Source organism: Nycticebus coucang, chromosome 2, assembly GCF_027406575.1.
Source record: "Nycticebus coucang isolate mNycCou1 chromosome 2, mNycCou1.pri, whole genome shotgun sequence".
NCBI classification, from domain to species: Eukaryota; Metazoa; Chordata; class Mammalia; order Primates; family Lorisidae; genus Nycticebus; species Nycticebus coucang.
In genome coordinates this window covers 58979097-58991955 of record NC_069781.1, presented here as the reverse complement: position 1 = coordinate 58991955, position 12859 = coordinate 58979097, and the positions used below count along the sequence as shown (strand labels likewise).

Genomic DNA, 12859 nt, shown 5'->3' with positions numbered 1-12859 from the left:
TGCCATTTTTGGTCCTGAGATTTATGTATACAGCTCTTCTATTCTGAATTGCGTTTTCAAAGCAGCTGACTTCTTGTCATTGTATTCTTTAGAATTCTATTTATTTCAAATATCATGCTTATTGAACAAGTTAAATATGTCATGATAAAAAATACATCCTGCATGAAAATAAAAGGGCACAAAGTAAAAAAAAAAAAAGGAAATCCTAATGCCTACCACTTCAGCTGAGGTTGAAAGGTAATAACATTTTTCAAGTGCCAAATCTGTGGTGTGTTGTAGGTATTATAACTGCTGGGTGGAGCAGTTCAACTGGTTGTGCCATGGAATGGTGGGTTGGGTCAGAGAGTTTTAATTTCCCCCATAGGGACAGGGAAGGCCAGTGAGTCTCACCAAGGTGGCTGTGGTTGTTTTATTATTTAACCCCGATGTTAAAGACACAGAGAAAGGATTAGATGGCAATAGCTATCAAACTTTATCATAAGTTAGAAATCACCAAACTTGATCATCTATTAGAAATCACCAGGGAAGCTAATTAAAAATGCTACATCCTGGGCGCTGCTTCCTTCAAGTCTGGATATGGCCCAGGGATCTGCCTTTTCATCCCCAGGAGACTGGTATGCATGAGTCCCCCAACCTCCCCGCAATAAACATATTGGCTCAGAGCAGTGGTCCCCAACCTTTTTGGCACCAGGGACCCATTTCATGGAAGACAGTTTTTCCACTGATTGGGGGGGGGCAGGGAGGGCCAGGCGGCTCAGTGGTGGATGGTCATGTGTGGGATGAGGAGCGGCTGTTAACACAGGTGAAGCTTCCCTCACTGGCTGCTGCTCACCTCCTGCTGTGTGCCCAGTTTCTAAAAGGCCATGGACGGGAGCCTTTTTGATACCAGTGACAGATTTCATGGAAGACAATTTCTCCCCCGAGGGGAGGAGGAAGTGTCAGTGAGGGGAGGTATTGCTGGGTGTTCTGGTTCCTAACAGGCTACAGACCAGTACCAGTTCACAGCCCAGGGGTGGTACTGAGGAATATGTACTCACAAGGATGAATAAGACCAGGCATCTGCCCAGCTGGGAGCTGGGGCCTCCAAGGAGAATATAGCGTCTGTGCTACTATGCTAGGACATCAATGGGAACAGCAACCCAGAAGAGCAAGGGAAAAAAGGCAGGCCTACCTGGGCTTCTGCAGCTTCAATGCTGTGGGAGAGATTTCCATTTTGGACGGGTTCTGAAGCATCACTGGTTGGTGTCATTTCGACTTCTGTGCTGGTGCTGTTTGGAAGTTCGATTTTTTCTATGGCATATTAAACACACACACAGAGAAAGCAAATGAAATCAATGGGGGTAAAGAGTCATAAGTGCAAGAACATCCTAACATGTTGGGCCAAAGGAGAGGACAGTGATGTCTGAGGGCTGATAAGGCCCAGGGCTGATGTTGAGCCAAACAGCACAGGGTTTACCATTCTCCTGCAGGCCTTCAGCATCTGGCCCTCCTCCTCTCTCAGCAGCTTGAGTGACCTGTCAGCTCCCACGGTCTGCCTTTCCCAGTCTAGGCAACTGTACCAACTAGCCATTTAAGAACATGAACTCAGGCATTTAAAACCCCAAACCTTACTCACACTGTTGTTTATCCCTGGGATCACACCCCCCGGCTATTTTCTTACAGTAGGGTCTTTTCTTTTGTGCTATACTCTGCAAAGGGCTAAGGGATTTGGAGGCTTAGACTTAACCCTGCCATTGTCCACCAGTCCTCTTTGGCAAGTCCCCTCCTTCCTCTAGGTTTTGGGAACTTTATCTATGCAATGAGGGGGTTCAGCTTGTGGACCTCCAAGGCTCATTGCTTTTAGCTCTAATGCTCTCAGGCTCTGTGAGTGCAAACTCTCCTAGTGCTCAAGTGGCCGTGGGGAGAGCTGCATGGGAGCCTGGCTATTCTCAAAATGCCTGGATAGTACGACTTAGCATATTCTATACCTGAGTATCCTACTGCGGGCAAGGCAAGGGGGAGCTGGACAAGGAATAGAGGGCAAAGTTTGTGCCATTCCCGAATAAGAGAGAACGTCTGGCTAGAGTGAAGCCAGAGGTCAGCACGTGCAGATTCAAGTTTTCCTCTGAGAGGTGAGAAGTGACTCTGGAGTAGTGACCAAGCCCTGAGACTCTATAACGCTGGGAATCAGACAGGCCTGGGTTCCTACTCTGCCTGTACAGCTCATGCTGTGTGACCCTTGGCAAGTGACACAACCTTTCTGAGATTCAGTTTTTCATCTGTCAAATTGCAGTTGATGATAACTATACTATTACTGCTACTATTGCTACTACCACTGTCTACAACGAGATGATCAAAGGGAACTTTGGTAAAGATTTAAGAAGAAAATGCACAGAAAGCCCTTAGCACAGTGCCTGGTGTGCAGCGAGCAACAAATAGAAAGCATTTGGATCCTCAGTATGGCACTTGCCTTTCACCAGAAGATTTTTGTTTCAAAACTGCCAGGAGCACCTGCAGGCGGCCAGTGTTCAGGCACCCTGAGGTCTGCTGGGACTTCGGTGGGAGCGGAATATAAAGTGTCCTATTGGAATCACACTCTGGCTGTGTGGGGTCAATTCCGGGATTTCTGGAGGGAATGCAGCCAGGCAATATACTTTCAGGGCCTCTGGGAACACCAGGGTGTGCCTCAGTAGCAGGCTGCTCGTAAAGTAGGAGGATATGTTTTTCTTGCTCCAAGCAACTTCAGAGGCAATAGACATTTCTATCTTTGAGAGTTATATAAAATTGCTGGGTTGGAAGCAGCCAAATTTTGGAAAACATAGGGAAATGTTTATGTTTATTTATATATATTATATAGTTAGTTGTGGTATATAGGGACATAAATACATTTAAGTATGAAAAGCTATAGAAACTCAAATTTAGTTTATCGTTCCAAGTTTTTAGCAGTGACAGTGATATGTATGTGATGTTCTGCTGCACGTGGCTATGCCAGTTTATCTTAATATGCTTGATGTAGTTATTTAAACTAAAAAAATGGCTAAGTACCCTGGGGAGTATTAAAATTGTGTTTGGACACCTCTTGGGGATGGGACACAATTATAAGAGGGACTTTACCTAACAAATGCAATCAGTGTAACCTAATTCTTTGTACCCTCAATGAATCCCAAACAATAAAAACAAAAAACAAAAAACAAATCTGTTCTTCAACTCCAAAAAAACAAAAACAAAAACAAATAAAATAAAATTGTGTTTGGAGGAGCCTATTGGCTGAAGTGATACAACCTTAGGATCAGCTTACAATGGCTAGTCTTGGCTCTAGCGATGGAGGGAACCAAAAGGGAGAGCAGATGTTCCAAGAACAGATATGAACCCATGAGAAGCATCTGCTTGCCAGGCATGACTCCTAACCCGAGTACGCACAGCTTAGCTTCTAAAGGGCTTTTACGTCGCAGGCAGAGTTCTCATCGCCAAAGAAAACACAAAAATAAATCTTGAGCTCATTTTAAAAAATGGATTTTACACACACCCTATTTCCTGTTACAAAGTCTTTCAGAGACCCAATCAACGCTGGAAGGATCTTTAGAGTTACTTGTCTATTCTCCTTCCTCATAAAAGATTAAATCCAAGTCTAAGGTGAGCCAATCATTAGGAATAAGACTGGGACTGAACCCAGGAATCTAAGGAGAGGCTATCAACAAGTGCTGCAGGAAAAACAGCTTGTGTGATTGGGCCTGAATATGATAAGCGTAACTTAACCTATGCGACAGACTTTCACGGTGTGGGGCTTTACATTAGTGTACTACAAGAGCAGAACGAGCTCATTTTTAAAACATCCAAGTCACAAAAGCATAAAGAAGCAGAGAAAAAGTATTAATTCCAATTACAAATTATATATTTCGGTAGTTCAAGAGGTAACTATTGTCAGCACTTCAGCTGACCTCCAGTTTTTCTTTTCATACAATTGAATCTTGATTTTGGCCAAAACTTTTCCCTGAACTAGAAGTCAAGATAACAGGAGAAGCAGAAATTCTTCTATAGAGTGTCATGTATTTTGAGTGCAAAACCGTTGAATTTTGTCTAGAGATAATTTTAGTTACTTGGGTAATAGCTTCGTTTATAGCATAGATCCAGATCAGGTTAAATTTAGTTTGAATTTAGAATTAGAGAACTATATTGCAGTTACAGGCAGGAGAGAAGAAACATCATGTTCCAAGTTAAAATAAGATGCCTGAATGTCACAATCTGGTCACACAGGAGCGCTGAACGAAGTCAGCCCAAAGAGACCTGGGCTGATATCGCTGAATTCTGAAGGAGAAGCAGCAGCAGCGTCTCCAAGGGACTCTGGAAGCAACATCATGGGCGTGAAGTCTGGTTACGAGGGACGAGTTACAGAAGGGGGACTAACACTTTTGGTTAATCATCAGAAGGCATATGTGTCTGTGTGTCCATCCTCTTTCTCTGGGAATCCTGAAATACAGTGATTTTCTACTCTTGGATAGAGCTCCCTGTTTAGGTGCAGGTTTTACTTCAGGCTCCTTAGAGAATCATTTTACTCTTCTTGGATTTCCCCTAGCCTTACTGGTGACAATCCATTCATGCCCTGTGCACATTCTAGGGACACAGACTCATTGCCTGTCAAGCGGGGAAGGGCCGAGCTGCAGGCTGCCGTGTGTGCTTGGAGACAGGGTCACCCACACTGGGTCCTACCATTCTGTCTGCCTTCTCCCCCACCCCAAGAACAGTGTGAGATGGAAGCGTCCCTACACTCACCCACGTGATTGGCAGCCCCATTCTGCCTCTCGTTCTCATCCACCTGGCATTTCTTCTTGGCGATCTTGTGGAGAATTGAAGCCTTTTCTCTGAACCTCCCTGAAGCAAGAGAAAGTGGCAGGAAGGAGACAGCATGAGGAGGAAGATAAAGAGAGAGCCTGGGCAACAGGCGAAGCAGGCACGCGGCTTCCTCAGTGATGCTGCACTGTCGCAGTGACCACTGCCTTCTGTCCAGCCCAAATGCCCCGTGGCCTGCAAGGAAGGGGACTTTCTTACCTTTGTGGATTCTTCAGCCCACTTCTCTGTTTGAGGACCTCAAGCTGCTGGACCATAGATGACAGGTTTGATTGACTCCTTCCCACCTCTCCCCTCCCATTTGCTCACGAAATAAATGAAAGAGCCAAACATCATTAAAAGTCTCCCTGCCCAGAGATGCACAACAGGTCTATAGAAACAGAGCTGCTCCGGAGGCACAGCCATTTCCCTGAATCTCATCCCAGACTAGATTTTGACAATGGGCAGGGGAGGAAAGCCAAGTCCAGAGCTCTTTTAATTAGACTTTAGTTTTCAAACATTGACAGGCTGACTACCCTTAATCTGAAAATCCAAGATCTCAAACAACTTGCTTGTCATAGCACTTTGGATGAGGCATACTCAACCCGCGTTGTAAGCAACATTGCAGCGTCTAAACAAGTCAGGAACATGCATCACAGCTTTCCAGATCAGCCGAGTGAGCTGCAACTAAAGCATGAAGGAGGCAACTGATTCCGGTTGGGCATTTAGGGCAAAGAAGGATCAACGGAGCACAGCAAGTCAGCATGGGCGACGAGATGCTTTGGGAAAGGTGCTGCCAAAAAGTACCATTCTCAAACTGCAGTTCCACAGTGTAACGCTTCGTTTCTTCTTTGTTACTGACATAATTAATAGGCAAATGCATGCAATGAGTGCAGGGAAAAAGCAGGCAAAGTGCAGAGATCAAGGAGACCCAGCACGTCTCTCTTTCATGTTTAATCCTTGATTTTCTTCCTTGGGGACAGTCAAAGTAGAAAAGATTCCGATTGAAAACTGACTGATTATTGCCTGGATTCAGATAGGATGACTCCCTCAAAACACCACAACCCTTACCATGTCCCCACTGGTCATTATTGGTTGGTGTTTTCTCTAGCAGCATATTACCAGCGGATTTCTGTGGTAATTAGAATCAAACTATATAACGGTGTTCTTTCTTGACAGTCTCTCCTCCTGGAATGGGATATAGCAAGTTGGCACCCACTTCCCCTGACCCACCATGCATAGCAATTAGGGGGTGTGGTCACAGTGGCAACTTGTGCGACTGGTTGAGAGTGACATACTTGTAAACTAGAGTGAGGTCAGTTGACCCCAATGGGGAAGGTGACATAGACAGAGCCTTTTCTGCTCATGGCTGCGTTAGTCACGAGCCTAGGCACTTTGCTACCACAAAGGCAACCTCTGGGATGCTCGTGCCGGGGTCTAGGCAATGAGTCTGTACTACAGGGCACACTCTCAAAGGAAGTAGGAGAGAAACCTTATACGAGAAAAGGAGGTCAGTATGTGGCTTGGAATCCCTAAGGACTGAGAGCAAAGGAGGAGGTGATGAGCGTGATTCCCTCCTTGGGCAATGGTGAAGGTCAGCATTAGTATCACCCTCCTGGAAGCCAATTTGACTTTGGTTGTTTCTACTTAATCTTCAAGGGAAACTCTGGGAAGAAAAAGTGGGGAGGAAAGAAAGGCTGGGGACTAGGAAAAGGAGGGGGTAAGTGAGAGCAAGAAAATAAAGAAAAAGAAGAGAGAGAAAGAAAGGACACAGCAAGGAGGAGGTAGGCAGAGGGCTGTGAGTGTCTGGAGGTTGCTGTGATTTGACTGCCAGATCTAGTCTCACTTGAGGACTAGAGAGATGATAATAAGAGTAATTTCAGTGCTCTGAAGCTTTAAGTCTAGAGAGGCATTACTTCTTGGGGAAGATAACTCCAAAAAGTTTTAAAGTCATGTGCTTTTCATCCTAGGAAAGGAAAAAGGAGGTTCTGAAACATTATTGGAGATGATGCGTCTACTTGTTAAACCATTCTACTGTGGTCTCAGGGTGATGCTTTGAACTTAGAACATCCTGCAGCCCTATGAAATAAAGATGATCAATATTTGCTGTTTTAAAATTATACATGAAAATGTAATAAAGGAGGAAAGCAATCAGAAGAGGAAACATATAAGCCTGTAGGATATAAAACCTGACATAACAATCTAATTCAAACAATGTCCTAAAGTCACGAATCATGGCAAAGAAAATATGTGCTATGAACCAGCTAATCACATAGTCTGTGGTTGTAAGAATCTTTTCTGAGCTTAGATGTGCGCCAGAGAGAAATGCTAATAAAAGGGACCCCAAATCAGGTAAGAAGACAGCCCTTCCCTCAGCTAGGAAGCATCTTTCAGGAAAGTGTTGGCTCCTGTCACTCATGGGTTGGTTTTCCAAAAATCTCCAAGTCTAGGAGAACAAGGTAGGAAATGACTCCTGAACTGAGATTTTTGTAGGTTCTTTAACATTTTACAGGCTGGTGTGGGTTTCCTAGACTGTGTGTTACTACTTTCCCCTCTACAGCAGCACCTCGGATTTTTGCATGCTATTGAAAAGTAGGAGAGGTCAGTATTATTTGTTTTCTCTTGGGGTCTATCATCAGGGGCAGCAAGGCAAAGTGGCTGGGGATGGTCAGGCAGTTATTTTCTTTATGCATTTCATCTTTGTTATTCAACCTCTTCCTTTGGACATTCTTTGACCTGGCAAGCATTCTGCATTCTAAGGCCTGACAACAGCTGTTCCATAGCCTAGAAGGATTTTTCTCTTAAAGATTAGTTTCTAGGAAGGCAGCAGTCAAGGGCCCATCTTCAGAAACCTACATAGGTGTGCCCTTTCAGGGTGGTGGTGCAAAGCCTGACAAAGCAAGCCAAGCTCATCCCAGCCCCGGGGATTGCCATGGGGAATCTTTCCAGAAATGCTTCAAGAATGAGGCTACTAGGACAAGAGTGAGCATGCAGAAACTGTGATTTCAAAGTGACTCTCTGTGCCTTGGAACGGGAAGACATGGCACCTTCAGGATCTGCTCATCCCCGGGCCACAATCTAGAAAGAATACCATGCAGTGCGTGTAATGTTGGGGAGGGCAGAGTATTGTGGCTAAAGGGAAAGTAGTGAGGGGCAGATAGATCTGAGTTCAAGCCCTGCCTCTTTCACTGGCTCTGCTAGGTGATTTTTGGTATGTTCCCAAATATTTCTGAGTTTCATTTGCCCCTATGATAAATAGGGATTGCAGTGGTACTGGCCTGTGAGTTAAGATGTACATGAGACAATGTGTGTAAAGGGCTTGTCAGAGTGCATGGCGCTGGAAGTACTCTGTAAATAAGAGGAAAAGGAGAAGCAAACGAAACCTCACAGGCAAGGGTGGCATGGACCCGAGACCTAGGAGGAGGGCTGCCATTTTCTCTTCTCTCCATCCACATAGGCGGGACTGGAGAATCAGGTGCCCTTGGATGCAGTAGTTTAAGCATCTAGGACCTTGCTGGATTGGTACTCAGGATGCAGTCCTCCAAAACAGATTAGCAAAAGGATCATGTCAACATCTTTTTGCAGTTGAGAAGATCAAGGTGATGGAACTGGCCTCCTGGGTTTTAAATGTTAGTACCTTTGCAATCTTGAAATGGGAGGACGGTGTTAGCTTTCCCATATCACTGTAAGGACAGAAAGCAGGCTGAGCAACTGCTGCTGGGGCACAACTGATTCGGGTTTCCTCAAAACTACACAGGGAGTTAGCTTCTGACCCCTCTGCATCTCAGCCTCACAATTTGTAAGATGAGGTCAGAAGACCCAGCTCTTTAGAAGGGCCAATGAGTTAATGCCCATCACGTGATTAGATGGTCTCTGACATACAGTGAATGTTTAGGACTTGTTATTCAGAAAGGGTTGCTATTATTATGGAAGTGAATGACAGAAAATTCTTCCCATAAATTCCTAAAAATAGGCTTAATATCTAAAATGGAATTGGTGCTTAGCACCAGGTGCAGACCTTGATGGTAAAGGGATTGCTCGGATATTTTGGGCACACATTCTATATTGTCAAAAAGGGTGGCCTAAAGGGACGGATCTAAGAAACAATTGTGTAACTTTGTGCCTGGTGATAAAGAATCATGATATTTTTGAGTACTTTTCAAGGTGAGCAAAGGAATTATTTTTAACAAGTTTTAAGGCAACCTTAAAAAAATATACTCTCTTGTGGTTTAAGCCCTGAAAGTGTCATATTTTTATATAGCTATAGATATTTGTATAGTTAAAAATCTCAGAAATAGCAAAACTCTGCTCAAATCGTGAGGCACCTACGTCAAAACCTAGTACACAATTTCAATATAGTTTAGCTTGGTCTGAAACTTGCAAAAGAGTGCCAGCTGAGTGTCCTCAGAAGTGTGTGTGTTGAGGGGGTGGTAGGGAAGTGTGGAAGGAAAAGGTCCAAGCATAAGGGTCTATGTGAATTTTGAAAAACAACCAACGATCAAAACCCTTTACCAAATTATTCTGGCATAAAACAGAAGCTCCACGTTGCATCAAAAAATAACCCTTGGAGGGTCTGTTTACGCAAAGGACACAAATTTTGCATCTGTTCTGCTGTTAATTAATTAAAACAGCCCTGTGGAAATTCTTTCACATCTTTCCCACTGAGCCTGTAACAAGCAGGGTTACAAATGGAGCCCTTTGGGCTGGAGAACAGATTAGCTCCTGACTGCTACAAAACATTCTGAGCATCTTTAACACAGATGAGATGGGACAAAAGAGATTTACAGATGCAGGGGGAGAGGCCACACATCCCTTCACAAACAGATCACTGTCTGGAGGGAAGAAAAGAAAAGAATACAACAGAAGGAAAAACTTGAATATAGTCTCTTAAAATATATTTTTGTGATTTCAGTTCTGTCTTTCCTGTCCCTTTCTTTGATGTTTATGGCTTGGCAGGTAGCTTAAAAAGCAAAAGTGCACCTGAACTCTCTTCCTGTTTATTCAGGCAGATAGGCCATCAACTCATCTCGCGGCAAGCGAATGTGGCCTGGATAGCTGGGAGGATCCTGGGCTCCTCTCTCTCTCTTACGCACCCCACACTCCATCCATCAGAAGATCTGGGGTCTCTGTTTTCAAAACATTCCAGAATCTGATCACTTCTCTCTGTCCCCATCACCCTGCCTCGACTTAACATTTTCATCTCCAGGGATGTTCTCCACCAGCATCAAGTCACATGGGAACAATACTGCTGGTGTGAGCCCCTCCTCCTACCCTGCCTCTCCATACTGGCATCCTTAGTGATCAGTAAGTCAGAACACGCCATCTCTTCTCTGTGCAAAATCCTGCAGTGGCTCCCACGCCAAAATATAAGCCAAGTCCTCACTGTGCCCTGTAAGAGTCTATCCAACAAGGTGTGCCCTGACTGCCTTGAAACCAATCATTCCCTACCCTCCTCACTCACTCTGCTCCAGCCACACTTTGCTGTGGTTTGCAAACGCTGTGCATAGTCTCACCTCTGGGCCATGGCATTGGCAGGTTCCTTTCCTTGGAATGTTCTTCTCCCAGACATCCATGGGGCTCACTCTCTCACCTCTTCCACCCCCGTCCACATGTCACCTTCTCATTGAGGCTTCTCTGAGCAGCCTATTTAAATCCACAGCTTCTCTCTCCAGCCTCTCCTATCCCAGGCTTATCTCCTCTGAAGCAGTTCTCACCTGTCTGTGAGGCTAAGCCATCATTGCATGGACAGTTGCTTTCCACTGGCAGTAGATAAGCTCCCTAAAGTAGGGATTGGCATTGGTTTTCACTGCCGTGTCCCCAGCTCCCAGTGGTGCTTAACAATTCCTTGTCTTCATTTAATATGCTTCATGTTGACCAACAATTCAAAGTAAATTCCTTTAGGACCTCCCTCCCCTAAGCCCAGGCCCTAGTGGGGCTAAAGTTCCGTCCATCAGACTCTAGGAAGTTTCTAGAGAACATGGGGTACCCTAGGTGTTTATACCCCAAGGTGGAAGGCAGAGGGGCACATCAGTTGTCCCCCTTCTCACGTTTCCAGGGCCAAGAAGTTGAGAACGGAAAAGCGACTTCCTTTATTTGAGACAGAGTCTCATTCTGTCACCTGGGTAGAGTGCCATGGCGTCCTAGCTCACAGCCACCTCCAACTCTTAGTCTCAGGTGATCAGCCTCCCGAGTAGCTGGGCCTATAGGTACCTGCCACTGTGCCAGACTAGTTTGTCTATTTTTAGTAGAGATGGGGTCTCGCTTTTGCTCAGGTTGGTCTTAAACTCCTGAGTTCAAGTGATCCACCCGCCTTGGCCTCCCAGAGTGCTAGGATTACAGGTGTGAGCCAAGGTACCCAGTCCAAAAGTGACTTTTCTATAGCAGAGGAGTTGGGGGAGCACTGCAGAGGGCAGGGCAGAGAGACCGGGGCCTTGGCACTCCTTTATTAAGCTGCTTCTCATTCATCAAAGCCTAACTCAGCCCGAACGTTTCTCTACATGCACCTGCAGAGAAAGTGGCAAAGCCCAGGAGCACGTTGTGTGAAACTTGCCGGATTCTTCTTAGTTAATATGTTATAGTCAAGTTTCTAAAGTCTGAGAGCGTTTATAGTTTTTCTATCTATTTTGCCATATTTCTTTCTTTCCTTTTTTAAAGTTAATCTAATCAAGCCCAAACAAAATTGGAATTTGACAAACCCAAAACCTCACAGCAGATTTTAGACTGCAGAATCCAATGCTTCAGGAAAAGGGCCAACTTGCTGACCTCGACTGAGGCAGACACTGCCTGAGAACTGCTGTTCTTTGTCATTTTAGGTCACCTGCTTTATTGTCTTAAGAACTTAATTTTCTGACCATTTCTGTCTTATATACACAGATACAAATAACTCACACAAAGACATTTTCAAAGAGGTTTGTGTGATTCTTAGATTTGGAGTTCTGAGCCAGGTAGGACCTGCCAGATAGAGGCTTTAAATATCTTCCTTTTGTTTCCATCCCCTGAACCCTGTGGATATGTAAGAGATAAAGAAATAATCACTTTACTAAATGTGAGTCCTCATGTCCCAAGACCTGCCACAGCATTTAATCCAACTGTCTCCCAATGGGGATACAAGTTCTCTTTGGAGTCAGATTTTTGGAGCCCATATTTGGGTATATCTTTCTGCAAATGGGTTGTGACATTCATTTATTCATTTGGGGGGAGTTTTGATTTGTTCATGGCACCTGGGAAATACTAGGTGCTCAATAAATAAGTGTTGAAAGAGTATGACCTATACACAAAGAACAGAATCTAACAAAACAGTTCATTCTTCTATAACGCCAATGCATTACTGAAGTATTTATCTTGACTGAAAGTGGAAGATTTTACATTTGGCTAACATTTATCCTGTAGCAGCCACTATTTTGTGTGGCTGTCACCTAAATTTCATGTGTCTATACATTATCATTTAAGTTCCTAGTTTCTGTTTTTTTTTTTTTTTTTAATCCTCAATTCTATGTTGTGATCAGGTACCTGTAAATCTCATTTGAAATGTGCATTTGCAGCAAATAGGCCAGCACATGCTGGGAATCCTCTAAAGTTTTAGAGGCCCATGACTAAAATGAGATGATTTGACTCATTTCAGATTTAATCAAAAGAGAAACTTAGCATGCCTAACTGAACATGCCAGCCTCCTGGTATAACAGACTCCTACTTTTTTTTTTTTTTTCATTTTAAAAGGAAGGCTTCAGTGAGTGTGGGGGAATTATATTATTAATTTATAATAACAGTGTTCAAGTTTGACTGATGAAGGCAACTTAGCATTTTCATCTCGAGGGATGTCAGAAACAGACAAAAAGAAGCATCCACAATTTGCCTTCTGCTGCCATTTAACACCTTCTACATATGCAATGTGGCAAAGTCTGCCTTTACTTGCCAAGTCCAATCTTTCTGCTTTTACTGCTGACAGTTTAGATCATGAAAATAAGATGCAATGAAGTTTGAAAAGTAGGATGTATTCTGATTTGAAGAATTCCTTGGTCCTGGTTTTCAGGAAGACTGTGGCTTTGCCTTGGTTTTT

At 44.1% G+C, this 12859-nt stretch overlaps 1 protein-coding gene across 4 annotated transcripts in view; it reads right to left on the bottom strand.

Annotated features, from left to right (window-relative positions):
- Nucleotides 1–12859, bottom strand: part of SLC24A2 (solute carrier family 24 member 2) — a 282668-nt gene that overhangs the window by 56317 nt on the left and 213492 nt on the right. For all 4 annotated transcript variants that reach the window (XR_008376001.1, XM_053571778.1, XM_053571801.1 and 1 more), the window contains 2 exons: nucleotides 4750–4848; nucleotides 1172–1290 (listed from right to left, as the gene is read on the bottom strand). Coding sequence is in view for 3 of the 4 variants with exons in the window: in XM_053571778.1 (XP_053427753.1) it covers nucleotides 1172–1290; nucleotides 4750–4848 (218 nt within the window). In the remaining variant the exon portion in view is untranslated. The remainder of the gene's footprint in view (nucleotides 1–1171; nucleotides 1291–4749; nucleotides 4849–12859) is intronic.